General features: G+C 37.6%; 1 protein-coding gene and 1 long non-coding RNA gene across 25 annotated transcripts in view; one reads left to right on the plus strand and one right to left on the minus strand.

Annotated features, from left to right (window-relative positions):
* DLG2 (discs large MAGUK scaffold protein 2) overlaps positions 1-27,961 on the minus strand; it is a 979,322-nt gene that overhangs the window by 202,138 nt on the left and 749,223 nt on the right. For all 24 annotated transcript variants that reach the window (XM_064409604.1, XM_064409605.1, XM_064409606.1 and 21 more), the window contains 2 exons: positions 24,373-24,441; positions 13,862-14,018 (listed from right to left, as the gene is read on the minus strand). In XM_064409604.1, the coding sequence (XP_064265674.1) occupies positions 13,862-14,018; positions 24,373-24,441 (226 nt within the window). The remainder of the gene's footprint in view (positions 1-13,861; positions 14,019-24,372; positions 24,442-27,961) is intronic.
* On the plus strand, positions 1,555-13,880 carry LOC135294433 (uncharacterized). Its single transcript, XR_010356538.1, has 3 exons — positions 1,555-2,569; positions 3,614-3,745; positions 13,805-13,880. It is a non-coding gene; the product is annotated as an uncharacterized LOC135294433 (long non-coding RNA).

The raw sequence follows: 27,961 nt of genomic DNA on the forward strand, positions 1-27,961 counted from the left end.
TATTTGAGTGGCCCATATTAGTAGAAATTTGATTGTATTCTGAACTTGCTGCAGTTTGGTTGGCTTCTAGAAACTGAACATGATTTTTACGTAGGTTATTCAAACAGAAGCTATCAGAATAGTCTGGTTTATTTTGCCATTTCTTTCTTTAGGCCGCCTTATTTTGTGTTCATACTGTGGTTAAATGAATACTTGGAACCAAATACCTTGTTGGATTGGAAAAGAAAGGAAAAACATATCATTTCCCTGGGGAGAAAACATAAAAGGTTTCTTTCCATTACTTCTTTAAGTTGTCACTGACATAGTACATGCTTTTATACACTAAATTAAAAGGTGAAGGAAAGGCATTCTTTTACCACAAAACAAAAAATACAGCAGAGTTTTCAAATTCTGTCTAAATTCTTGTATTTATTGAAATCATAAAATAAGAGCTTTTGGTGCCTGAAAAAGCAAACAGAAGTCTGAATAATGACAACTGTTTACAGCTAGAATTCCCATTGTTTCCATTAAGAGAAGATACAAAAAACCCCTATTTTCTGCCTTAATTCTGCACATCAACTTAAGTACTGTCAAGCACATCATCAAGAGATGAGAGGAAAGCTGGGCCATGCTCTTCAGCAGTCCTGTTTAGTCACTGGGAATGTATAACAAGGAACACTGGGAAAAACCCATTAGGGATGATCTGCTGTGAACACATCTAAGGAAAACCTTCCTCACAAGCAGGTGGAATAAACATTCTACATAATGTTCCCCATTCCTCTTGGCAACTGATACAATCCACCAAAAACCACAATTCTAAGAAACCAGGACATGCTGCCAAAGTGCAGCCTTTTTGCAAGGCGAAGAAGGCTGCCCATCCAGCCTGAGGCCAAGGCTCTGCTGGAAGAGCTAGGGAAGTAAAGCTGGCTCAGCACCATGGACATGCTGGGACATGGCTGGGGGTGGCACCCAGCAGGAGAAATGTTGATATGGGGCAGTCTTTGCCAGGAGGGAAGGAAGTGGCAGAAGGAAGGGGCGGGCGGGGCGGAAGGGAGGGGCGGGAGGGGAGGAAGGAAGGAAGGAAGGAAGGAAGGAAGGAAGGAAGGAAGGAAGGAAGGAAGGAAGGAAGGAAGGAAGGAAGGAAGGAAGGAAGGAAGGAAGGAAGGAAGGAAGGAAGGAAGGAAGGAAGGAAGGAAGGAAGGAAGGAAGGAAGGAAGGAAGGAAGGAAGGAAGGAAGGAGGGAAGGAGGGAAGGAGGGAAGGAGGGAAGGAGGGAAGGAGGGAAGGAGGGAAGGAGGGAAGGAGGGAAGGAGGGAAGGAGGGAAGGAAGGAAGGAAGGAAGGAAGGAAGGAAGGAAGGAAGGAAGGAAGGAAGGAAGGAAGGAAGGAAGGAAGGAAGGAAGGAAGGAAGGAAGGAAGGAAGGAAGGAAGGAAGGAAGGAAGGAAGTGGCGGAAGGAAGTGGCGGAAGGAAGTGGCGGAAGGAAGTGGCGGAAGTGGCGGAAGTGGCGGAAGTGGCGGAAGTGGCGGAAGTGGCGGAAGTGGCGGAAGTGGCGGAAGTGGCGGAAGTGGCGGAAGGAAGGAAGGAAGGAAGGAAGGAAGGAAGGAAGGAAGGAAGGAAGGAAGGATCTTCACTCTCCAGCTCCTGCTGTATTTTCAGGCTAGACTTATTGCTTTTCTCTCACTTTCTCAATTCTGATCTGTTCTGAGCCGACACTTTCTACGATTTAGTTAGAACTGCAGAGAGAAGCACAGTGGTTTTCTCATCCTGAACTCAGTTCAAAACATAGGATCATGTCCCATCTGCTCTTCTCCATGCCCAGCACCCTCCTTCTCTGTTTTTATGGGCCAGCAATTTCAGTGACCTTTTCAATTTTCCTTGTCTGGCTACCTTAGAGTTACAATTTTTGCCTCTGGTAAGCTGGTCTTTATGCTCTGAGGAGCTGGACATTCTAGAGGCAAATTCCTCTCTGGAAAACAAGAACCACTGTGGGGGTATGAGCTGGATCATGCCTTTTCCCGCCAGGAACTTTAAGGAGGCAGCTAAGCCAAAAACAAAGGGATATCAAAGCATATTTGGAGCAGAAAAAAATAAAAAGTTATGTTCTTGAAGAGGTGTCTTACACACACTGCCTTTTACAGTAGGAACCAACAAGATTTATGACTCACCAGACCACATGAATCATTCCTAACAGCACCTGTTAAGCCTAGAACCATAGGCAAAGACTTATGTTTTAATCCAAACTACAGAAATTCTGATACAAGATCTGCTTCCCATGTGATTGTAGCTTTTATGAATTATGCCAGATTTGCAAACTTTGAGACTGAAATAATTTCACTGAATGACATCTTAAGAGTCATTTCCCCTCAATTCCACCAGAATTTCTCAAAACTAGTTTGATGAACAAAACTAGTTTAAGAAGTAAATGACACCTTATGAAAAGGATGCATGGACTTACTGGAGCTTTAATGGACATGACAATTATTTTATTCAGATAACTAAATAGCTACCAGCTTGTTCAAGTACCAACCTGAACTGGACGTAATTCAGCAACTGCAAGGAGATCAATGGAATTCTGTCATATTACTAAAAGGTAAACTTCAGATGTACCTTTTGCATATTGAGCCAACTGGTATTGACTGTGAAAATTACCTGTTGGAGTACTATACTAGATAATAACATAGGCCAGTGTCTATGAGCTGATTTAAAAATAAATATAAATACTATCTTTCATCCATTTTATACATGAAACATCCATCAAAAACAATTCTTAGTAAGAGTATTCATTATTGTTAAAATGGAGAGCTCATCATTAGCTCTTAAATTTAAATCTAGTTGCTACTTTTTTATTTTTTCTCCTTCTGTGTGGTCGCTCAAAACCCCTTCTATTCCTGCCACCACCTAATTTCATGGATCTCAGTGCAGTGTCATCCTTTCAAGCATTCACACATTCCTTCTCCTTTGCAGCTCCTGCTCTCTTTCTACTCTGAACTGGTAAAATATCAAACTGTCCCTCCTCCCTCCTACAGCTTTTATTCACACACGACTGTTACTTCCATTCACTTTCCTGCCTTTCTGCAATATCCCTCTTTCTCTCTAATTCTGTATTTAGCATTTGTATTTTCTTGTCTCCTGCTCTCATCCTGGGTCATTTAGACAGGCTCCTTTTGGTAGCATTTATTCCATATACTTCGGTGTCCATATACATCTAAAAGGTATTTTTTCTTATTCAGTAACTGTTCCCTAAATTAACTCTCACATTTGCAAGCATAAGTGAATGGATATAACTATGCCTGTGTTGTTCAGTTTTACTCATAATGCCGCAGGGTTTTTGCTTCACATTTGAATTTCAAAGGATAGTAAAAGCAGAAATAATGATTGAAACTCTCTTGCTTCTGAAATGAGGTAAAGGTTTCCATTTTAACAAGTTCCTTACACCTCAAAGATGATAAGAACTTAATTTCAGCTGAGGCCAATGAGAAATAGGTACTCAGGAACTGAAATGAAAAGGCAAAACAATTTCAGTGGCTGCCTGGAGACAGAAGCAACCCTGAGCACTGAGTTAGAGATTAATTCAAAAATTGAAATCCTTGCCTTGAGCTCTGCTTGATACATGTTTTCCTACTTCTACATCCAGAGTATGGCTCTGAGGCTGTGAGAGGTGAGATGGCCATTGGCTTGTGCCATGGCAAATCCATACTGAACTCAACCCAGTGACCAGGAGGCAAGGTGTCAGTGGCTGAAGGGCAGAATGTCTTACTGATATTATGTAAGTAAATGTTCAGTGCTCATGTTTCATATTAAAACTCCCTGAATCACAACATTCATAATTTATTTGTGGCTCTACAGATGAAGATTATGACACAGACACTTTGAATAGACAAAGCTCCATACTCTCATATAAACCATCTTTTTATAACCAGTGGAAAGGAAATAGCTCTTGTATTCTCTAAGTGATTTTCCTTTTGTTCCCGTTCTGGTGGCTTCCTTGTTCAGATTCACAGTATATCTAACCTGTTTGTTCAAAAAGATCTCAGAAAACTCCTCACACAAAATATTGCAGATATCCCTTCAATACCCTATTTAATGGATGGCCAATTTCTATTACTTTGCAGCTTGTGTCACATGCTAATTTTTTTAATCACTCAGAAACCCAGAACTGACTGAGCAGAATGATTCCTGGAGACTAGTTAGTTTGAGCACAGGGCTAAAGTCCAGCCCGGGGCAAAGCTCTGTATGAATAAAGCTCAGGGATTTTAGTCATTGTATCCAGCAGTAGAAGCTTGGCTTTCACTTCTTCACTGTTAGCCTGGCAGTGCAGCAACACTGAGGGGTACAAAACTCATTACAAATCTTCAGTTTATCAGATGTGATATAATTCTGCTTGACAGTGTTACACCAAAATTTGCCAAGTCAGAATGTTTGAACTGGATGTGCACTCCTCCTTAAACTATAAGGAGCTGAAGAGCAAGCAGTCTGGCATGAGACAATTTTTACTCACTCAGGCAATAGTAAAATGAAGATTTTAGAGGCTGATTAACTGATGATTTAATAACAACAGAAATATAGAGCCTCTACTCTAGGCCAATTTACTAGCTGTGTATGACACAGAACTGACAGGTCTGATAGCTAACATCCTTGGGGAAGAAAAGATATACCTGATTCAAGAGAATTGTTGGTATCATTTATTAGCTTCTGATCATGTGCTTGAAATGTGAGAGTTAAATGAGGAAACAGTTATTGCATCAAGACAATTCCACTGTATGTTACAGACTGCAGAAAGACATGGGTGAGGAGTTGTGGTGGGGAGACAGAAATGCAGCTGGAAGACAAATTCCTAGATGAAATTATGCAGCAGTATATGCAGCATTCCAGAATATGCTGCTGGCAATTTTTTTCCCCTAGAATCTCCATTAAGGTTGTATTTTTGAAAGTAATCTATTTTATTTTGAAGTTCCAAAAGGACAAATCTATGAGCTATGAGTCGATGAGCTGCTCTAACAATACAACCACTTGCTCTGATTACAAAATAATGCCGCATATTTTGAGGCTGAATATGTCTAAGTTCCTCTTCCAGCCATCAGATTGGATATATTTACCAACAACACTGAAAAACAGTTTGCTACCAGCTCTCTTCCCCAAGATTGACTATTTCCAGATGGAAGTGTTACCATGGACACAGCTCATACTACATTAAAATGAACTTTTACTGTCAAGGGGGATGCTAGGGTTTTTCTGCCATGAGTTCTGAACTCCACAGCCTCAGGGGAAAAGAAACTTAGTTCTTTTCAAAGAGCCATTTCTTTAAATACATAAAAGAGAGTATTTTCAAGAGCATATATCAGTGTTTACACCCAGCTTCTCTTCACTGAGTTCCCAGTTGCCTTCTGTACGTTTAAATCTCTCTTCTTGTACAGGGAAGTTGCACGGGTGTCTCAGTTTTGTGAAATGTTTTTGGCTCATCACGATGACAGTGAGTACTGAACATATGTCTGCACGCATTGTGAGGGGTGAAACTGAGTTTATCTGGAAAAGGCAGAGCACTGTGCACCCAGATGATCCTATATAGACATAAACCCTCTTCTTCAAATCCCAGAATTCCCAGCATTGCCAGCGACACCTGAACTTATATTAAACAGCTGTTTTGCCCTGGATCTTTCCATTAGATCTTGCCATGACAACATATTTGCTTTTTTTCTGTTTTTCTCTATGTTTTTGGGAGGCTTATGACATGCTACGCTATGAAGATGTTGATAGGTAGAATACAGGGGCTGCAAGTTTGCAGCAAAATTACATTTATGACTTCTCTGTGACTAATGTTCTTTCAGGAGGAAAATGATATTTCACAATTTATTCTTGAAAATTTCATCAGGATTAGTACTCCTTCTTCTGCTGTTTTCTAAGTATCTGCAAACTGTTTCTCTCAGAAGTTTTCCCTGAAAATTGGGCAACCTATACTCCCAAATATTCCTTTAGTTCATGAATAAAATGATGGATGGCCTGCATTGAATAGTTCCTGAGGTACACAAGAATCAACTTCACCTGTTTACAACATCTAAGTTGTCTAAGTTCTAATTTGATTTTGCCTATGTCCAAAGACTTTTCTGTTTCTTCATAACTACCCTAATTGGATAATGGTGGATCCATCTCTTTTTAAAGACAAAACAACAACAAAAAAATCATTAAAGGTTTGAACTCTCATTTTTAAACAATCTTTTTGCCAGCTCTTTGGGAAATTTCTTGCTTAGTTTTCTATTTTCATCAAACATTTTCTTGATGCCTTTTCTAATTCTTGAATGTACAGCTCATTTTGCATTTTGCCCATCTGAATTTCCCCCTAGATTTTACCTAACATTTATAGATTTTTAAGACTTGGGCTGTTATTACCACCATGACTAATTCAGCTTTTACTTTTTCAATGTTCATTACTTGAGTTCCACAACTGCGACTGCACAGCAAGCTAGTTTTGAAGTTCATTTTACCTCCTCATTCCCTTTCAGCACAAAATCATAAAAATTGATTCTACACTATAGGGTTACTCAAGGGCAAGTTGTGTTTCATTGTTTCATTCTCCCATTTTTCGGCTATTCTTCCTTACTGGTGAGAATAAAATCTAGAATTATCTGACTTACACTTATTTTCCACCAAAACCAGGTTCATGAATGTTTGGTCACTTTTTGTGGGATTTATTTCAGTAAAGAGAAGTTATGCCAAATTTTCTACAACATATGAAAAGAAATATAAATTTTTACAGTAAAATAGTAATTTGACCCATGTAAAACGTCTGCTTTAGGGCAAGGTAAATTGTGGCTACACCTTTTGTTAGCTACAGAGGGGGCCTGAAGGGTTATATACCCTGTGCTTCCCAACATGAGCAAAGCCTCAATTTAGATTAATCCACTAAATATTTCTAAAGAGCTTAATCTACTTGTCCTTCTAGTTGGTGTCATCCCATCAACATATGACAATGCCTGTGCTATCAGCTCCTTTCCTCTCCAGAGATTTTCTTTTCACGGATCTGTCATATATATCACCTACAATCAAGTACTGATACTTTGGAGATATTTAGCAACACATTCCTGCTCGATTTTCAAAGTTTACTTTAAAGGAGTCCAGTCAGGTGCACTGATTTACCCATTTAAATCACTGCTCTGATTATATATTAAAATTTTCAATACACACCAAGCAGTGCTCTATACATTACTACAAAGCAGGTTTACACAGCTAACAATGTTAAAAATATTACAGAAGTCTATAGACAATTGCAGCTGAAGGCACAGAAACCGACAGACTGTCCCATACCTGAGGACAGTCATGCACCACTCACACCACCACGGGGAAGAAAGCATCCTAAGGGTATGGTCAGTGCCTCTGCAAACAATTCCCGTAGGGCAAATGGAATATCTGTTACCATTCTGACACTATTACACAAAAGGGACAAACTGGTGATCCAAGAAGAAAAGATACCAGGCCCTACAGAGATGTTTCAAACATTTCCTGAGACAGCTGTGTTTTGGAAAAAAGAAAATCTGAGAAGGAAAACCAAATGGTATTTGCCATTTATCTTAGTTTTGTAACTAGGTAACAAAATGAACTATTTGCCCTGAGCAGTTTTACTGCTTTTACCAGGAACAAAATAACAATTTTAAATTAGAAAGCTGAAAGCATCTCTGTACCAAAGGAAGAGAAGTCAGTCTGAAGGTCAAATATAACTGCAGGAAATATAAAGCCTAAATATTTGCTGTAAGTAAGCACGGAGTTTGTACATCCTATCATGCTCTTTATGGACATTTTTGGATTAGAAACTGAAGAACGTTCTGTTTTTTCAAATGCATATTGTATTTTTGGCTACAGGTGTGAGTGAGAAGGTGGGTAGGAGTTGTGTGGGAGGAACCAAGTACAAAGAAATGTTTAAGCTGTTCATAAAGGATAGCAAATGTGTCACAAAAAAACAACAGCAGGACGATGCACAGACACAAGACAAAATCTGATTAAGATAAGATCCCTCTGCAAGGAAGAACCTTGTATAAAAGACCAGAGACAATACTGAAGTGAGATGCTCAAATACTGGTGCTGCAAACTAGCTTTATACAGTGCCATGTACCAGTGACAGAAAACCCCACAGAGTATCTCTACCAGCCCCTTCCCAACCCATAGTTGTTTAATTCTCAGAAAGCAGCATGGGAAAAAAAAAATAGTGTATTTTCCCATATAGGAGTACATCCTGATACTACACCAGATCAACAGGGAAATCACACAGAATGCTTTGGTTAACTTCATTCACCTGATTCAGTTTAGATGAGAGAGGAAATGGAAGTATTATTAGAGTACTATGTGTCTCTTTGCAATGCAGCCTGTTCTTTTTCTATTCTTTCCTGCTGCTGTTGAGCAATCACCCTTCAGAAAAGTTGTTTTATTCCCTTAAAATAACCTGTGGATGCATTGGCTGGGAACAGTCATCTTGCTCCAGAGCAAGCAGTTTACTTTTCGTCTTGATTCTACTTTCAGGCTCCAAGTCACACTGCACCCAGCCATTGTAAACATAAAGCATTTATACAGGAGAATGGAATAAAACTGATACTGCCTTTATGGTTCACGATTTTATGTTACTTTTATTTGTGATTACGGAAGCATGATGTTAGCTGAAAAAGCAAATATATATCAAAAGGACAAACTGACATGAAATGTGAGATGCAGTTTAAGACACCTAAATATAGATATGAATGCATGTGGTGGTTAAGCTTAAAAGTCAATACAGAAACTATAGCTTATGGAGAAATTCAGCCTGCTCTATACAGCTCACAGTTGGCCACATGCATAAAAGGGCCAGCAGAATGTTCTCTCATCTCCTTTGACATCAATGGCAAGCAGACACACAGCAAGCATGTAGATGTCTAAATGTAAGTATCTTAATCTGAGGTTTAACCTTGCACAAAGACATAAAATTCAGTAATTTCAAAAGTTAAGATTCAAATGCAAATAATTGCTGTTAATTCCTTATTCCTATTAATTATCATATTCTCCCATTTGTACACAACTTGATGCAGCCTTACAGGAAACTATGAAACTGTTTGAAAAGAAATGTCATCATAAGAATTCAAGGAGCAGTATGCACTAACTATTTCTGTGAAACTGTAAAAATGAATTTTGTTGCTAAATTTGCATGTATAAACTAATTTTCTCCATTTTAGGTCCTGTACCTATTGAAAGAGTTGTCCACTTGGCACTGAAAATGCTCTGAAGTATTCAGGCTAGGTCACCTAAAAGAAAGACTTATGTTTTATCAAGACTTTTGTTTGAAATTGTAATACAAAAAACGATTGTGGCAATTTTTCTTTTTAAAGGACTGTATTGCTTCTCCTGCCTCCCCAGGACTTTCCCCTAAAAATTGAAATGTATTCACTATGTACATATTTCCAAAAATTATAAGGCTGCTTTCTGTCAGGGTGTATGCACAATGGGTGGCCATTTTATGCATGTGACTCATGGAAAAAATTTGTTCTCATGCAGGTGGTTTTGACTAACCAACATTGGTTTCCCATTGATGTTTTAATAGGAAAAATATCCCTTAGCATTGGGAGTGGAACTTAAAACTGCAAGAATGGCATCAAAGAACATTACATTTTATTTTTATTGAAGACTGCTTTCTTCTAACAGATGGAGAACTTCGGGTTAGATCTGAGTTCAAGCAGCTTCTAAATGTGACCCAGACTTCTAAAATTATTTTAAACAAATCATTTAACACACTGACACCTTATTTCTTCTGCTCTACAATGGAAATGATTTTTCCATGGATATTCTGAACTGTTTCCTTTGGCCTGTAAGCATTGGAGATGAAAATTAATCTGGGTGTGCACATGTAGTAAATCAAGCATTAATATAAATTAGAATTCAAAATGCTACTTGATAATAGTTACGAAATAATTAGTATGAGGAAAATACTACAGGGAGGGATAAATTCTAGCACAGTGATGAACTTACATTGGTGATGTGTGTGTTACTTCATTTTAAAGACATTCAGAAATGAGAAAAAAAAGATTTAGGGAATGTTGGGTGGTGATTCAAAGGAGTATAATAAATTATAGCCAGAAGAAACCAGAATTTTAAGAAAACACTATAAGGGAGGAACCCCCATCTTCTCGTAAGCGTAACACAGAAGTTAATTTTTGGGCAATTTGAAATGTTTTACTGTCCAACACAGAAGATTTCCCATGATTCTTCAATTGACGTTCAAGGTTCAGATAACATTCATTTGCTGTCTCTGCACAGGACCAGTGGGAATATGAGTCTTTTTTCTGAGGTATTTTTCAAACATTTCCAATTTACTGAAAACAGGAAAAACCTGTTATCCCCTTTTTTCCTGAACTTTCAGCCAAAGGCAGACTGCTACTATTACTGATCCTGTGCCGCCATCTGGTGGCATTTGGGGAAAATCAATTCAAATGTCACTCGTCCATGGGACCAAGGCTGCAGCACCATCCTTCCCAGGGCTCCCGGAGGGCTGTAGGGTTGGACCCCTCCCTCCCACATCCCGACAGTCAGGCAGAAGGAGAGGCTGAGATTATGGGATCTCTCCAAGCCTTGTCGGCTGACTCTGGGAGGATGAATACACCCTCAGTGTGTCTCTCCAAGGCAATGTATGTAAAAGCAAAGCCTTGCTGGGTCTTACTGGTGGATTTGCAGTATATTTTAGGTATTTTTGTAAGTACATTCCCAAAGGTGCGAATACACAGCTGTGAACCAGTCAACATTGCCATATTCACAGCACAGACATGAATTTTGAGAGAGCCCGTGCTCCTCACTATCCACCTGGGAGACTGAGGCTTAGGAAAATGAAGCACCCTGCCTATGGTCACACAGAAGGACATCAGCTAAATTGAATAAATTGATTAGATTGAATCATAGAACCGTTGGGGCTGGAAGGGACCTTTAAAGGTCACCGAGTCCAACTCCCCTGCAATGGGCAGGACAACAATGAAAGAAGTAGCATTCTGAAAGATAACAAATATTAGAGGGAGTGGCCAAAAAGCAGGCCACACCACATTGTAAAGGCTGTAAAATATCACAACAGAAGAACTCTTGTGGCTTCATTGTAATTCTGCAATGCCAATCTCATAAGAAATTAAATTCAGATCTCTAAATCACTTACTATGCTTCTTGTCTGTAAGAAATTTTACCAAGTTTCATCTGATTATAAATAGCAGCTTTGAGGGTACTATTTGTTCTTGTAAATCAGATTTGTCATGTTTTGAGAAACAAATGGGAAAAGTATTTCTGTAGGGAAATAAGTGGTTCTGAGGGATGAGATAAGAAGTAACAAACATAGAGAAACAGACTTTTTTTTTGCAGTCCTTAAAAAACTAAACTGTCTGGGAGCCTTCACTAGACAATGGTACAAGATTAATGAGCTCTGTGCATGAAACTGTTTTTTTCTGAATATGGCAAAATGGATCCATAATAGTTATTTGTGACTAAATAAATAACAGGAGCCTGACTGGGTGATTGCCTGGGGATATGTACGCAGTCTAATTTAGTAATAATTTCCATCCCTCTCTGCTCAATGAACAAATAAACAACTCTTGCATGACAACTAAATGCTGATGCAACACTAGTAACATCAATTAGAACTTATGGAAAACGTCACTAAAAAAACAGAAAAATTAGAGATAAAAATTTTATCATGGCTGCAGCACACAGTTGTAAACATATCCTGCTTAAAAATAAAAGAAAATGGACTTTCAAATTTATATTTGAACTTCTGGATTTTTGAAAACAATGTACTGTGAAAGGCTTTGATCTCATTAGTCCCTGTTACTCAGCCCTATTTTGCTTCATCTAACCAAAGAAAAATAAATTGTGGAATTGTCCTGAAGAAACTTCTGTTTCTATTCTTTGGGTTTCTTGTCCCTGCTCTTCTTGACACAGGCCTTTGACTTCCTCATCTCTTCATAAGGATAACTTTATAAGAATCTATTTGGATTTTCTTACAATTCCCTAGAAACTTTCTACTTGGACAGGTTGGGAGCAAAGGGTTAAAAGCAGCAGAGTGCAGAGGAGGGTGCGAGATTCCAAGAGACCTTGCAGGTGGGAATGCTGAGGCCTGGAGAATATCAGTGTGGGAACACACCCCTTAGGTTATGCCCACTGCTGTCTACCCTCTGTCTGTTTTGAGAAGTAGAATTTCTGTTTAGGGATAACGTAGGTGTATGGAGGGACTTGGAGGCATTCTCAGGGGCATGCCTGAACTCCCTGCTTTGGGAGAGAGAAGATGAGAGCTCAGAGATCATAAAAAGCAGAGAGATCACAGAATGGTGGTAAGCTCCATGTGCGTGGGCCCTCAATAAGTGGGTGCAAAGAACAGCCCTGCCACCCCTCAGGGTGGACTGAGCCTGATGGTTCCTGTGTTCCCACTCCTGTGTCCCTGCCCAGATGCTGTTCTGGAATCCTCCGGTTAGGAAGGTAATTAAATAAATTTTGCATTTCAGATGTAGTTGTGTGGCTGTTCTGCCTGTCTGCCTGTGTGGACGCCCAACAGCACCCAAACACCTTTTACTTACTCATTTTTTCTTACATCACTTTTAAGGAACAGGTCAAGATTAAATACCTTGTTGTGGTCCTCATAATGTCAGGTTACTGCCTTCCTTTGGTGATAACTTAACCAGATTTTCTATATATCACAAAACACCTCCAGCCACCTCTTTACACCTTTTTACAAAACTTTGACAGGTGTAAGGTAAATTCACTTTTCATAGAATAGGCCAAGACAATCTTCAGCAATGTAGGAAAACCATATCCAGCTTTCTTATGAATTTAAGCACTGACTAGGAAAGTGTTGCAGAACCACATTACAAACACATAACCACATTACAAACCATCCAGGCTGAAGCCATTTTCCACCTCAACTCTAACTGAATTACAGCCAGGGTTGCAGGACTCACAGGGATAGAAGGCACAACAGTGGGAAGCAGTGTGATACTGCAGTCTAGTTCATCCATCATTTATCTGGGATAAATAATTCCTGTATTTCAGCTCTTTGCCTTAAAGCTGTTGTTGTGCTTCACATGAAACAGTCACATCTGCATCAATTTGGGATAACTTTTTTTTTTCTCCTGTAAGGAATGTGAATAATGTCAATGGATATTTAACTACATTTTCAAAGCTTTCACTGTTATTCAAATTTCTTTATGCACAGATTATTTCAGTCAGCTGTTCGATTACCTGACAGAGCCTAAACCACAAATGTTCTGGTTTTAAAATGTGTGATATCAATGTATACATGAATGAAAAATTAAAAAGATGTTTTTGAGTCTAAGTATGCAAAATATAACCTCGGGCTAAAAAAAAGCACTTCATCCAATATAATTTGAAAAGAATTTCAGATGGATCATCAAATTCATCAGAGGCAGAGAGATAATGAACACAACCTAATTAATCTCCTTGTTGTAGCAAGCTATTTGCTAAGCACTTGAGCGCACACTAGATGGCAGCCTGAGTCTGGATGATTTCATCCTACTGCTTGTTCTCCTCCAAGAAAAGGTGAAATTGAGAAATATCCTTGGACTCAGTAGTGTGTTTTGAGAAAAATGGAACTGGATGACGGGCCAAAATACGGGATGCTTGGTCTGCAATGTTTTTAGGTCCTCCCTCCAGTGTTAGCATAGTGTAGGTAGCATTAAGTAGAGGAAAGTGTCATTCCCAGATAAATGCAAGTAATACCAGTAAAAAATACCCAAGGGCAAAATAACCAAAATATTCAGTAATAAACTGTTTTGTAGTTCATATTTTACAACATGGAAACGATAAAGACTTCTTTGTGTGCCCCTTGCAGTATAGACAAAGAATAAGATGAAGAAGCTGGTCAGGACAGCCCAACAGAAACACTTACAGATAAGATTTGATCTCCTCGCTGCAGTTCTCCGCTGAGATCCGCTGGCCCACCTGCCAGGATGAAAGACACGAAAATGCCTTCCCCGTCTTCACCTCCCACAATGTTGAAACCAAGTCCTGTGGAGCCCTTGTGCAGGATGATTTTTCGAGGCTCTCTGTACAGAAACAAAATTGTAATGTTTAGGCACTCTTACTGCATATACATTTTTCATACCATCTTAAGCATACTATACACAGTGGCCTGCTATTGTCTAAAGAAACCACGTAACAGATGACAAAGCTGTTAACTGGTGAGCAGATAAGGCAGGAATCAACCAGCATTATTTTTTTCCCCTCGTGGTTGAATTCAAACATCTCTATTAATTTCACCCCACTGGAGTCATCTTCACTATGTTAAGTGACAAATTTATTGTAAGGAAAAACAAAACACTGAATATATTTAATAATCTAATTTACAGCAATACTATATATCCAGGTACCCAATCTTTATATAGTACCTTTTATTTCAAATTCTAGTCTTGCTTTTGCAACAAATGAACAAAAAAACCCTGACAACTCCAAGCAAAGCAATGGAAGTTGTGATCCTGACAGATTTGGAACAAATAATATTTATATGATCAAGCTAATCCAGCAGAAACTCATTAAAAACTTTGGTTTGACACTATCAGGACCATGCTTTTGTTAAGTCGCATTGCAGCTTTATCACTGAACCAGCCCAAGGGGTACCTGCTTTTGCCACATTCATTAAAAACTATTAATTATGATAGAAATAAATAAATAATAACAGGTATACCTCACACAGCTCTTTTCATCTGTAAATTGAAAACGTGACCCAGAGGATGTAAACATAACATGAAGTTTACTGATGGGAATACTTATTTCCAGAAATAGGTAACTTTCCTAAGCAATCAAGGTAGCATCCTTGAGAAAGGGTCCCAAATATTCTTGTTCCCAGTCTCTACACACAAGGCCTCAGAGCTGGATCTCCCTTGGATACACAAGCACACACAACCAGATATACATACACGCACTCCATGTTTATTGGTACTTACCCCATTCCAAATCCCTCTAAAATTTAATTTTCAGAAAAAGTGTAAATGCTGTTCAATTATGATGTATAAATTTTAAGCCCAGCCCTGCAAGTCTCCCAAACACATACATATAGGTGTCTGAGACTCCTCCCAGAGAAATAAGATGCTCTACTCATTCTTTAAGTTTACAAAAAAAATTTGCCAGCAACAAAAACCACATTCTACAGAATGCTTCTTGTATAAAAGATTCAATATTTCCCCCATATTTTAGCACAGTTCTGCATCACACAAATTGATCTTTCATTTCCATTTTGTTTTTAAAGAACAGAGAAAAAAGAAAGAGAAATGATTAAACTGAGTGATGCCTTATTTGATATAAGTTTAATCTTATGGATACATTTATACTTTATCTTGACATGATACTTCTGAAATCACAAGCACTTGTTAATCTTTTTTCAGTGCTAATATTCAAATGGTATCCCCAACTTGATTGTGATGTTAAAGTAACATTTCAGCTTTCTGAAACTGAAGTTTCATCTATTTCGAAGAGAAGACTAAAGCATTCACCCTACTCTATATGGTCCTTCATCCCTTGACTTTTTTAATGTTGCACAGTGAGAAAACAGTTAAAAATACAGCTGTGAGCAAAAGATAGATTTCATTGAGTTTGTGTATTTTTGAAGTATTTTTAAGCATCAGAAAATAAAGGTAGAGGTTTTTTTTTTTTTCCTTTTGCATCACTGCTGTTGAGTTGCCTTATAGCAACTCCTTTAACAGCTTGTTAAATATGTGCAGAGTACACATAATGCAATCCAGAATCTAAGAAGTCTAAACAGGTTTTTAATTAGAAGAGTGGCCTGGGGGTTGCAGCAGAACTAGGACAGTGAGCTGAAAGCATGGTTTCTCTTCTCTGCTTAGCCCATGCACTGCTGAGTGTTCTTGGCAACTCATTTGTTCTCCCAGCTTCAGTTTCCTCATCCACAAAATGATACGGTGACACTTGTCATCTTCAAGCCCTACTCGTCAGAAATACTTTGCAAGAGTTGAGCAGCTGCCATTTATTATTTACCAGAATATTGAGGAAAAAGAGGCAGCAAAGTCAAACCAATATATTTGCATGCTCTGCTGGTGAGAAATCAGAAGAGATTCTTGTTCCAAATAAAAATGAGTATTTTCTCATATGACAGGCGGCTTGGATCACATAGTTGAAAGCCAGGGCCATGGACAAAACTAGGTCAATACAACTGGGTATCTACTGAATACTAAGCTGTGCAGCTCAACAAAATGTTGGCCCAGTTATTAATCCCTGTCTCTGATCAAGTCAGCAGATTTATGCCTCAAGTGCTGCCAGTGCTGTTTTATAATTTTGGCCTTTTGACAGCAAAATTCACATTCTGCTCTTGGATGATTATGTTCAGAGGAAGTTCAGACAATAAGGGGAAAATGTCAGAAGGTGTGATTAGAATGCAATAGGTTTCCACCCCTGCTCTTTTATACCTAATCAGATCATTTTGGTCATGACTCAGATTTGGCTGAATAGAGCCTGACCATCCTTAACATGTCTTTGTATTTCTTTCATATCTGAGTACCCTGCAGAATCTGAAATGTGGACTCAAGAACATCTAAGTGCTGTTGTCATTATAACAATAACCTTTAGTCCTTACTGTACTACAAGAGCTACAGGAAGTAAAATGTATATGCTAATTCACCTTAATACAATAAATATGTTTTAAAAATATGTAATTGTTCACATTTGCATAGTGAATTATGACAACAAAAAAGGGCTAATGATGATAAAAAAGTTGATATAAAATTTATGAAGTTGAAGTAGAAAAAAGTATTTATTAAGGAAACCAACTACAACACCAGCCACTGCCCAAGTGATCTTTTAAGAATGATGCAGCAATTAGTTACCTGCCAATGCTTTATCAACACTCACTGAAATGTCTAAGCTGAAGATCAGGATGTTACATATTTATCACCTGGTATAAAAGTTACAGTCAGCCTTTAATATGGTATTTAAGGAGGTCTAAGAACAGCTGTTCCAATTTTTCTTGAATATGTGGGAAACAACACTAGGAAAAATTCCTTTGCCTCTGTGAAAAATTGTTATGAATGTAGTTCCAGTACACATGAGAGAACTGAAGACAAAATGCAGATAAATGCTGTAAAGGAGGTGATAGAATCAAACACTTAAAGATGACATGATGATGGGAGAGCTGAGAACTGAAAGAAAAGTAACTCAAATGTGAATGATGCTTGCTTGTAGTTAATGCACTCATGATGTCCAGCTGTCTGCGGAAAACAGCAACTAAAGCAGAACTTATTTGAAGATGGGGGTGGTCAGGCACTGAACAGGCTCCCCAGGAAAGTGCTCACAGCACCAGCCTGACAGAGCTCACAGAGCATTTGGACAACGATCTCAGGCTCAGGGTGTGACACTTGGGGATGTGCTCTGCAGGGCCAGGACTTGGACTCAGTGATCCTTGTGGGTCCCTCCCAATTCAGCTTGTTCTGTGAAAATGTTTTATTTGGATACAATAGATGGCACCCTGTAGCTATTCTGGAAAAAGGAGCAGCCTAACATCTAGTGTTTCTGAAAGTCATGTTTCAGCCTCCAGCTTTAACTATTTATCCAATTTACAATTTCTTCTGTGATAAATACAGCTGAAGGTAACTTTGTAGGTGCTAACGAAGCGTACTAGCACTTTAATTTCGTGTGTGTATGTTTTATACCCTCCTGCAGCTCTCTACCACGTACAAACAGAGCAGAGCAGCAGGGGAAATCAAGCAGAAATTAGAAAGGAGTGTGAGATGAAAACATTCCTGGACTGACAGAAGGCAGCAGAAGGGAGGGGGAAAAAAAGAGAAGGGAAAAAAGGAAAGAAAAGAGGAAAGAAGAGAATAAAGGGAGGCAATGCCTCTGTAAAGGAGATCAGGGAAGGAAATAAAAAGGTAGGGAAAGAAGAAAGGAGGATTTACATTAATAGATCCAGGAGCAAAGGAGCAAATAAAGTGCTGCAATCCACACAAATTTACAGGTGGAGAAATCAATGGCAGAATCAATTTGGATGGACTTGGTTACTTGCTTTGGGGAATGCATCAGATGAGATTCTGTAAATCACATTATAAACTAACTGCAGGCCTGATGTAAGAGCAAAGGATTACTAAATTAATATTTGAAAACAATAAGTAGTAACAAAATGTCAGCACTTAAGAAAATGTCTTCTGTCATAAAAATGCAGTGACCAAAAATAAATCAAAGTGCAGCATTTTTCTCCTTAGGAGGTTTGTTTGGTTTATGCATGTTTAATTTGATCACTATCTTGAAAACAGCAAGTGCTTTTTATTTACTACATTTCTACTGAATATTTGGTTTGATCAGTTTACTTTTAACAAACAGAAAGTGACAAGACAAAAAATGTGACTATCGCTATCATTCTTCTATAGACTGGAATCCATAGTAATTATAGATCTAATTTAAGAGATTAAAACTGGACTGATAAATGATGGGGAAGTGCTTTCTAAAAACAAGTAATTCTTATAATAATTAACTGAAAGAAAATCCATTATTAAATTGATTTTTTTGTGCTGCTGGCAACATTCAAGAAAAGAGTCAGTTTTAGTATTCATCTCAATTGACACAGCTCTGTCTTTCTGTTCCTTTTGTACCATCTATAAAATTGGAGTGCTGACATGTTTTGTGCTTTTTGAAATGCCTACAGAAATATTAAGCAACACTGGGTGCTTTCAAACATCAGACCCTAGGGATTTCTTCAGTTCTATACAATCGATGAGGTATCTCAAGTCTGCAGAGGCTTAGAAATGTGGCTTTGATCTTGATTTGGCTGCAGTTTTTTTGTTATGGCTTTTAACATTTTTTTTTTTCTTTTTGTTGTTGTTGTTTTTTTGCCTTTCCTCCTCCCCCCAGACTGCCATTTTCTTGACAAAGGATGTTGAAAGCATACATGAAGTCTTTGTTGCTTTGGTATTATAGTAACACAGATCACAGAAAGCCCAGAAGAATGTTTATCTTATTGTTTGCATTAGGGTAGCATCAATATACAAGTCAGGGCTCACAACCTTTGTACTCTTACATAGTGCAAGAAAACCCATCCCAGCCATGTGAATGAGTAAACAGCAGGAGGTGAAGTTGAAGGTGTATTATTTGGGTAAAGTCATGTTAGTTTACCAGGGAGAAGAGCATGCAGGGGATAGAACAACAGGAAATGGCTTGAAACTGAAACAGGGTGGAATTAGATTAAATACTAAGAAGAATATATCTCCTTTGACGCTGGTGAGGCAGTGGCACAGGTGGCCCGGAGAAGTTGTGGATACCCAGCCCCTGGAAATGCTCAAGGCCAGGTTAAATGCGCATTTGAGCAACCTGGTCTAGTGGAAGATGACCCTGCCCATGCCAGGGGTGGGATTTGAACCAGATCATCTTTAAAGCCCCCACAAGGCATTCTGTGATTCTCTGAAAGAACCCACCCTAAATCTAAGGCAGCAAGGCCCCTTCTCCTGAGCAGTATAAATATGTTAGGCTTCTGACAACCCACAATGTGAGCACTGAGTTACCTTAGAGTAATTTGGCTAATCAAGCCATTTCTTTTTCACAACAATAATTCTAGTTTTCCTCTCATGCTTCAAAAAATTCTGATAAATGCCTGTGTATTTATTTCTGGCAACCCAAGGACATTCATACTGGAAGAACCTAAAAAAAGGGGGTTCAAATAGACTCTTCATTCTTCACAGCATTGAACACAAGAAGATTGGAGGGACAGAGTATGTGCCAGGGTATGAGATGGTTTAAAATCTGATTACTCAAACAAGGGATAATATGAAATTCTAAGTGGTTGAAGGCCTGAAATATTCACAAACACCTTTTTAAAAGGCTTTGAGTTTTGGTTGAACCGAACTCTTCTTTATATAGATTTTCTTTCCTATTTCTACAACTCTTGTTTCACACAAATGATAAATCTGTCTATACTGCTTTCATCTATAGTTTTATTGTAATACCACTTCCACTGCACCTTGGCTTTTACTTTCCCTCTTGTTACTCACTCTTAGGCTTGGCAAAATCCTTCCACTATGATGTGAAACGGCTCCACCCTTTGCTTTCATCCCTGGTCCTCCCTCTCATTTGCCTTTGTTGCAGTGACCAAAGCACAGCGACCTGGCAGTGGTAGGAGCTACAGACCCTCCTTTCTCAGTTCCCAATCCTTCACCACCTCATGGCACCTGCACACACCAGTGTTACACCTGACCCTGTGAGGTCTCATCCCTGATAAAGACTTTAATTAGTGTTATCCTATTTTCAAATATTATTGAAAATAACAAAAATAAGGAAGCCTTCCTCTTATCTACTGCTTTCACACTGACCCTCATAGTCCAGAGGGGTAACTTTGCCTGCATAAACTGAAACAATGTTTTGGCCTTCTAATTGATTAGTGACTTAGTTCATTTGACCAAATATTGCTATACTAACAACTAAGCACTCAGCCTTTAATAAGATGTACATTTATCAGATTACACAGCAAAATATCACTTTGACTAATAAAGTTACCCTATCTGCTTGAAACAAGTATTTTGTTGATTTCTTTGACTATGGATTCCTTGAATTTCTTTTTCATTGAACAGGTAAAAGCAATGGTTTATTCTAATTTTAAAAATGACTACAATTTAAATGCATTTATTCTGCAAACATCATGCCTAAATTGTCACTAACTTTTATGTACACTTAGTACAAGGGAACCTACTAGAAGCCAGGATTCAGCCTGACTGATGCATGTGTGATTGCACTGGGCTATATTTTGTAACATATTTTGTTCTGTAGGAAGACCTCTGGACTCCAGCAATCTTTCATTTTATCTTTTGTAGAGAAATTAAAGCCTGCACACCAGGACAAGTTTTCTTCTTGCAGATAGCAAGATGGAATTGGCATACAGGAATAATCTTTTTGATTTGAAAAACTGGACTGCATTTTTACCATGACACCTGACATTTACTTCAAATGCACAGTAGTCTGCCTCCTGGGTTTGAGAAATCTCATTGATTTTTAGAGAGATAACGTAGGACAGTTAATAAATTCTTTAGCTCTACAAGGGATATGATTATTCCTGTCTGCTTGTTCATTTACCCTTTGTCTTACATAATAATTTATCTCTCTTCCCTGTTCCAGGAGGTATATTATTTACATGCTAATAATCAAAATAAATCCTGAAAATTGCATCTCTGTACCACCTGCCACACTCAGCACAGACTCCATACTAGAAAGGTTTGCTTTGCATCTTGCTTTTAAAAACTATTGGCTCCATATTGAAACACTATTGTAAAAACTATTACTTAGAGCATTCAATAGCTCTATTTACCATGAATGGTCCAGCTTTAGTTTGTAAACAAAGCTGGATGAGATGGAACTGGTAAGAGGCAATAGAATTGCATTACCAGGAGACAGGAAGTATTCAAATGCTCAGAGAATACCTAAAAATAGCAGTGCCTCTAAGCCATGTTTGGAAATATCAATACACAGGCTGCTAGCAGCAAGCATCTCAAATTACTTTGTAGAAGACATTTCTGAAACAAAAACTATTCTGTAATATCTCTCCCATTCAGAATAAAATTTCTTATCCTTAGTCATGGTTCAAATGCTGTTTATTTATGTATAAGTATTTTAAAATGTATTTCAGATGCTCAGACACATGTCTAAGTCAAAAAGACTCAATCAAATAAGTTGAAATCCCAGTTTCTAAGAGTTGGCTGGTAGCATACAGAATTCAATTTAGTGGGGATGCCAAAAGCAGAGAGAATAGCTGTCAAAAATTACGAACATTAAAGCTTTGTGTGCTAGTATGGCAGGATTTCAAAAAAAACCAAGGGCTGTTTTCAACCAATATTTTTCCTATTTTGGATAGTCATAGCTAAGATTGTTCATTAAAATCACTTCAAAAAACTCAAAATAACAATATTTTGAAATTCAAACATTAGAGTTTTCTTGGTTTTTAAACCATGAAAATAAAACATTAGGGAAGTTGCTAATGATGACCTCCAACACCTCTGAAGTTCATGCCTTTATACATAGAATAAATCTGTACAACTCACATACAGTTATTATGCTGTGAAGAATGTATGGTTTGAATATATTGGAAAAAAAATCTTTAAAGATGTCTTTATTTTTCCCACCTAGCCATTAATTTTGTTGCTTGACATGAAGTCCACAAAAGCCCTCTCTAATAAAAAATGAAATGGTTTTACGTGTTCATCTACCACTTTGTTGAAAAAAAAGCTATTCAAATTCTTTAAAAATCTATTCTGGCTAGCTCTATTATCACATATTCAACAGGGTAGAAAGAACTAAATACCATCAAATGCAATTCCCTCTGTATTTCTTTAACCCTCCCAAATTTAATTTTTCATTCATAGGCCCCAATAATTATATCACTTCAGTGACTCCACAGTCAGTCAGAGAGAGCCAGCCTGCAGGGTACAAATGCCAGCATGTGCCAGGGATGCCTTGCAGGTAAAGCAGCTGTTTAAAAAGTGCATCTCAAAACCAATATAGTGATTCTCCTAAATACGGGATTTTACTGATTGGAACAAGGTTCCTAAAAGAGAAAAATAACTTTGTTTTGACCTCAAATTCTATTAGCTGTAAACATAGCAGCATGGACTCCACAAAAACATTAGAATAAATTGAGCTTTAACATAATGAAATATTTAGGGTTCAGCTGATTACTCATTTCTGCTCAGCAGTGGCATAGGCTACCAGTCCCACTTTCCTATGTGGAATGAAATATGATGCAGTGTAAGTTGATTGGTAATAATTACAAGCTGATGTTGTTCTCCCTCCTGAACAACAGGAGACCTGTGGTATCAACTGCAGATTTTCTGTACTGTAATGATTCACACACAATATATGCAAGTTGTCTGCGTGGCCAGTACAGATTCTGCAGTTTATCTAAAAATTCATTTAAAAAGATTGATTTCCAGATTAATGTAGGAATTTAAAGCTACAGGATGATTCCTGAATTGGTCCTGTAGACCAAGCCAGAGACATCATAACAGAATTTCCTTCCTTAAATCTCAACTGAGCAAATTATTTTTTCTCCCGCTCCCTTTTTTACCACCCAAATTATTCTTGAAGCTCAGTTTTATTTCAAACATCAATTTATTAATGAGATGATTTGAAGAAGAGTCAGGGGAATTTATTATGGCTTCCTCTTTGGATTAGAGAGATAAAGAAAAGAAATCTAGAAGGAGAGTGCTTAAGCACTGAGACTGCTGGTCCAGGGCTTGTGCAATCTCCAGGTCTTTGATAGTCACAGCTTCAATGGACAAGACTCTGAGCAATGTGATCTACCTTAAAATTGGTCCTGTTTTGAGCATAATGGTTGGATGATAATTAAGGCTTTATTTATAGAACTATCTTCCAGATGATAGCCCTTGAGCCACATGCACTTTTCCTGCGTAATTCCATTATTCAATCTAATTTTCAATGAATAATTACCATAGCTGTTTTACATATTTTAAATAATCATATTTTAAAGTCATAGATCTAGATAAGAAATTAAAAATTTGGACTTTTGAGAAAACTGTTTCAGACTTCACTTAGGACAGGATTATTTTACACAGTGACCAATTTATTTTCTGACTGCACCATAGTAAATTGTAACAGAAACTAAAAGACAATAACATGACATCTTTCCTCTGTGGAAACTTTATAATCTCACTTTTATCACAAGAAAGAAAAGCTTTGAAATATGAACTAAGAGCAGCCAATGATAGGTCGTTACACATGCCTACAGAGTTCCACATTTCTATGGGAGGGAATAAAAAGAATTGACTTTTTTTAGACTATGCCAATCAGTGCAAACAAAGTCTGTGTTCCTGTGTTAAATATCAGCCTTTCTAATACTGTAAAGATGCAAGAATATTATCTGTAGTTGTAAATTATTCACATTTTACACCATTGTCTTAATTAAAATTGAGGCAGCTGTGCACCCAGAGCTGTGCTCTACAGTTAACAGTTATCTGTGTACATGAGTCTAACACTCAGGTACACAGATATTCACCAGCACAGGGCTAATATTTTCTATCAGTACTTCTTCATCCTTAGTTTTGGACACTGGTTTGTCAAAAAGAACTCATGTACGCATTAAGAAAACAGAGTAAGACTTCACTGGGCTTTTCCATGATAAGTGGGAAGATTTTACAGCTAACACAAGTAAATATTAACACTAGTCAAGTGAGATGAATTGAAGAAACACTATCCAATATATTTCCATGACAGATATTCTCATCTCCATGAAAACCAAACCTCTCAGTGAAGGATCAGCACTAATTTGAAACTTCATTGCTTCATCTCACAGCCTGAAACACCGTGCTGGGCAAACCCACATCTAATGAACAGCTCTGTGTGTGTGGGTAGTTCAGTGGTACCTGACACCTCTACAGCAGCTTCAACAGAGAATGATCTTACCCTTCCACAGAAATGGTCCGCTGCAAGCTCACTGTGGGTGGACGCGTTGCAGTGCTGTGCTGGGAATGACTGTACGGCCAAGGAAGAATAAAGAAAAGCATTTGTTAAAGAAATAGAAGTTTCTCTTGCTCATATTGTCTTTAGCATCTTAGCTAATGGCAAAATAGATACAACAATCAGATTGTTTTATATGTGTCTAAAACATTTTGACTTCAGTGGTGCTCATCTGTTCAAAAAGGGCTTAATTGAACAATCTCTCTTGTATAAATTCAGCTTTCATTTCTCATTAAGAGCAGAAAATGAAGACAACAACTCCCCCTTATCTTTCCTACTCATTTTAAATACATATAGATTCACACAGTTTAGTACTTTAAAATAACTTAAATGCTAATTATTTCACTAAACATACAATGCAAATTTAATTTCAGAGCAAAAGGTAAAACACCAAATGATAATGTAATCAATCTAATTCTCAGTGCTTCTCAGTAGAAGAGGACATGCAACCTTAGAATTGCATCTTGATGTAATTTCAACACTAGTTCTATCAGATTTTAAGCAGCTTGAGTCTTTCCACGTGGATTTTTATTAATCTAGGACACAACATTTGGGGAAAAACATGGTATTTTTTCTATAGCAAAACACAGACTCTCTGGAAAAAAAATTATTTGATTGATTTTGAGGTCTAAAGTGTTATACTCACATGACTAAGAAACCTGAATAACAATAATTGTGTTAAAAATACACAGTATGTGCTAATTTCAGTATTATACTATGGTAGAATAGTATTGTAAATATAAATGGATAAAACAGAGCATCAGTCACAGGCAGTTTTGTGATAATAAATTCTACTCCTTATCCAAGACATCCTGTTTAAATAAGATATTAAAAAGCAGAAGCATCTGGGTGTATTTTCTGATTAGTTTAAATGACTATGGCACATAGTGAGGCCCAGTATTAATAATGCAAACTACACAATAAAAATAAATCTTTATGTCAGTTTTATATAATTGATTCTAGTAACTGAAGACTTTGTCTTGCTTTCAAGCTTTGCATATATCTCAAGCTGCTTGTTCAGAAGCAACACATCTTATTTTCAATAAAAGCACTTCATTTGACATTAGTGAGCAACACATCCATTTTACATGAATTTCATCCTGTAGCTTAGAGCATAGTAAATACAAAAATGCCCTTTTTTTTGTGTGCGTGTGTGTTTGTGTAGCTCGTGGAGTTGTGATGTGACAAAAGTCCTGCTGCTTCTTGGTACCTTCTGTTGTGACAATTATGAATTATGCTCTTGTTTTATGTTAGTAAAGTATTCATCCCTATTGAAAAGGTTTCAGAAGGTTTGTGGAAAAGTATTTCCCCTTCTAAGAAGAGCTGCAGAGCTTTTTATCCGTTTTATAGCAAACTTAGGAGTATCATAAGTTTCTGGGTTCATAGTATGAACAGAATATCTGAGTGGGACAAACACTGCAGAATATTATATGAACATTGGTTAAAATTTCACATTAGGTTTGCATGTACAAGAAACTTTACACCCCACTACTGCCAAGTGAGGAGCTCATCTATCTGCAATATTCCATCTATTAGAAACCTTTTCCATTCCTAGGGATTTATGACACAGTATTCAAATGAGCCCTCACCTTCTTTCATGAAAATAGCTCAGAACTGGTGATATGAAAACTCATTTTCTTTCACATAATTATAAAAATCAAGTTTGATGCTTGATATAAGCTTGTGCCTTCTAAGGTATCATTGTCAATATAATGACACCTTAAAGTCTAAAATGCAATTTAATCATTGCTCGACACAAGTTGCCATTGGAGACAGAATAATAGTCTGATATGATTCCTAACTGACTTATTGAAAAGATAATCTCCTGGTGAATTCTATCAAACTGATGGAATCAGCAGAAAGAAGCTGATTTCATCACATGCTTAATACACTTGTGCAGTTGCCATGCCTTTTGCAGCACAGAAGAAATAAAGCTTTCTGCTACCAACACTTTCTGTGATGAATGCCTAAACATATCCCTATTGAGATATGTAAGCAGCATGGTTTTAAACTGACAGATCAAAGTATTCAGAGTTTGACATTTAGGCTTATAAAATGCTATCATTTCTCTGAAATGATGCAGAATGAACCTCCTACTAGTTTTAATAATATAAAGTAACAATATTTCAATATACTACCCAGTACTACAACCACACAAGACAGATTTTCCCTGAAGAAAAGAATTTTGCATCCTGTAAAAGACCAATTTTAACTTAAATCCATTTTATTTTAGTTCATTGAGACAAGGGGAATATACTGTTCTTGTAAGACAATTCATAAGAGTGAAGGAACAAAGAATGAGATTGTAAATTAATAATAAGGTGCAAAACTGGGAGCAAAGAATTCAACCTCTCTTTTTAATGGGTTTAAATTGCTTTTTGTTTTAAACTTATTTCTCAGGCAAGGTGAACCATTTCATGGCTTCATTAAGTAATAAAAATAGAGTGGCCTGGTGTTCATGTATTTTTAAAAATGTCTAAAATGAAAATAATCATATCAGTAAGTATTATAGAAACAAAAAGGTGAGTAGCCAGTCTGCTTAGCTTTAATTCTGTTCTAGGCCAAGAAAGCTCTGAAGGCACTTTTGCTGTGTGTGTAATGCTGAAACTGGAGGCAGCATCATAAACCCTTCTTTCCCCACAGGGATCAGGTGAACCACCACCTTTTCCTTCCCAAATTATACCTTCACTGATACACAATAAGCCAGTGAAACACCTGTCTGGATGAAAAAGGGAAATATTTATTGCGTTTTAAACTTCTGTAATCCAACAATATGGACAAACCACCAGGGTTTGACAGGGATCAGACTGCATGATGCTCAAAGCAGTTCATCCCAAAGCCTGCCTATTGCATTGACAGTAGAAGAAATTAGAAGGTTGTTGCAATCCTAAATTTTTCCTCTTCTCTTTTGTTTAGATAAAACCAAGACACACTATCGTTGCAAAGAGAGTACTAGAAAAGTCATTAGCTTTCCTCTCTCAACCCTCACCTCTATCAACAAAGAACAGCTGTCCTCTATTTGCTACAGCCCTGATTTAGGAAGTCTTTTGTTTTCATGTATCTTTATTTTGACAAGTCAAAACTGACAGCACCGAAGTTATTTGCTTCCTAAGTCAATTGACCTGCAACTTCTCATAAAGATGCAGCGAAGCAGCTGTGGCACAGGCTGGGTAGAGACCTCTCTGAACACTGGCTTTGGAGCAGCCATTCGTCAGCTCCCAATTCTGAAACTGCCATCCAGAAGAAAAATATACAAACTCCATTTGTCTATCAATATGTTCTCTGCAGGAAAAAAAAAGTCCAAAACAAACAACAAAACTAAACCCAAAACTAGAGCTCTGAGTTATTTGTCATTCATAACACCAAAACAAAAAAGAATGATAAATGCAATATTAAAAAATTCCACTGCAGACCAGGGAAGGGAATGCTAATACTGTTTGTTTTTATGATGTATTCTCAGCATGTTGTTTCTTATGTCAAGGATTGAAGGTAGCACTGCAGTTGTTTATAAAGCTTTTAAGCCTTTGATTTGATG

Source organism: Passer domesticus, chromosome 2, assembly GCF_036417665.1.
Source record: "Passer domesticus isolate bPasDom1 chromosome 2, bPasDom1.hap1, whole genome shotgun sequence".
NCBI lineage: Eukaryota > Metazoa > Chordata > Aves > Passeriformes > Passeridae > Passer > Passer domesticus.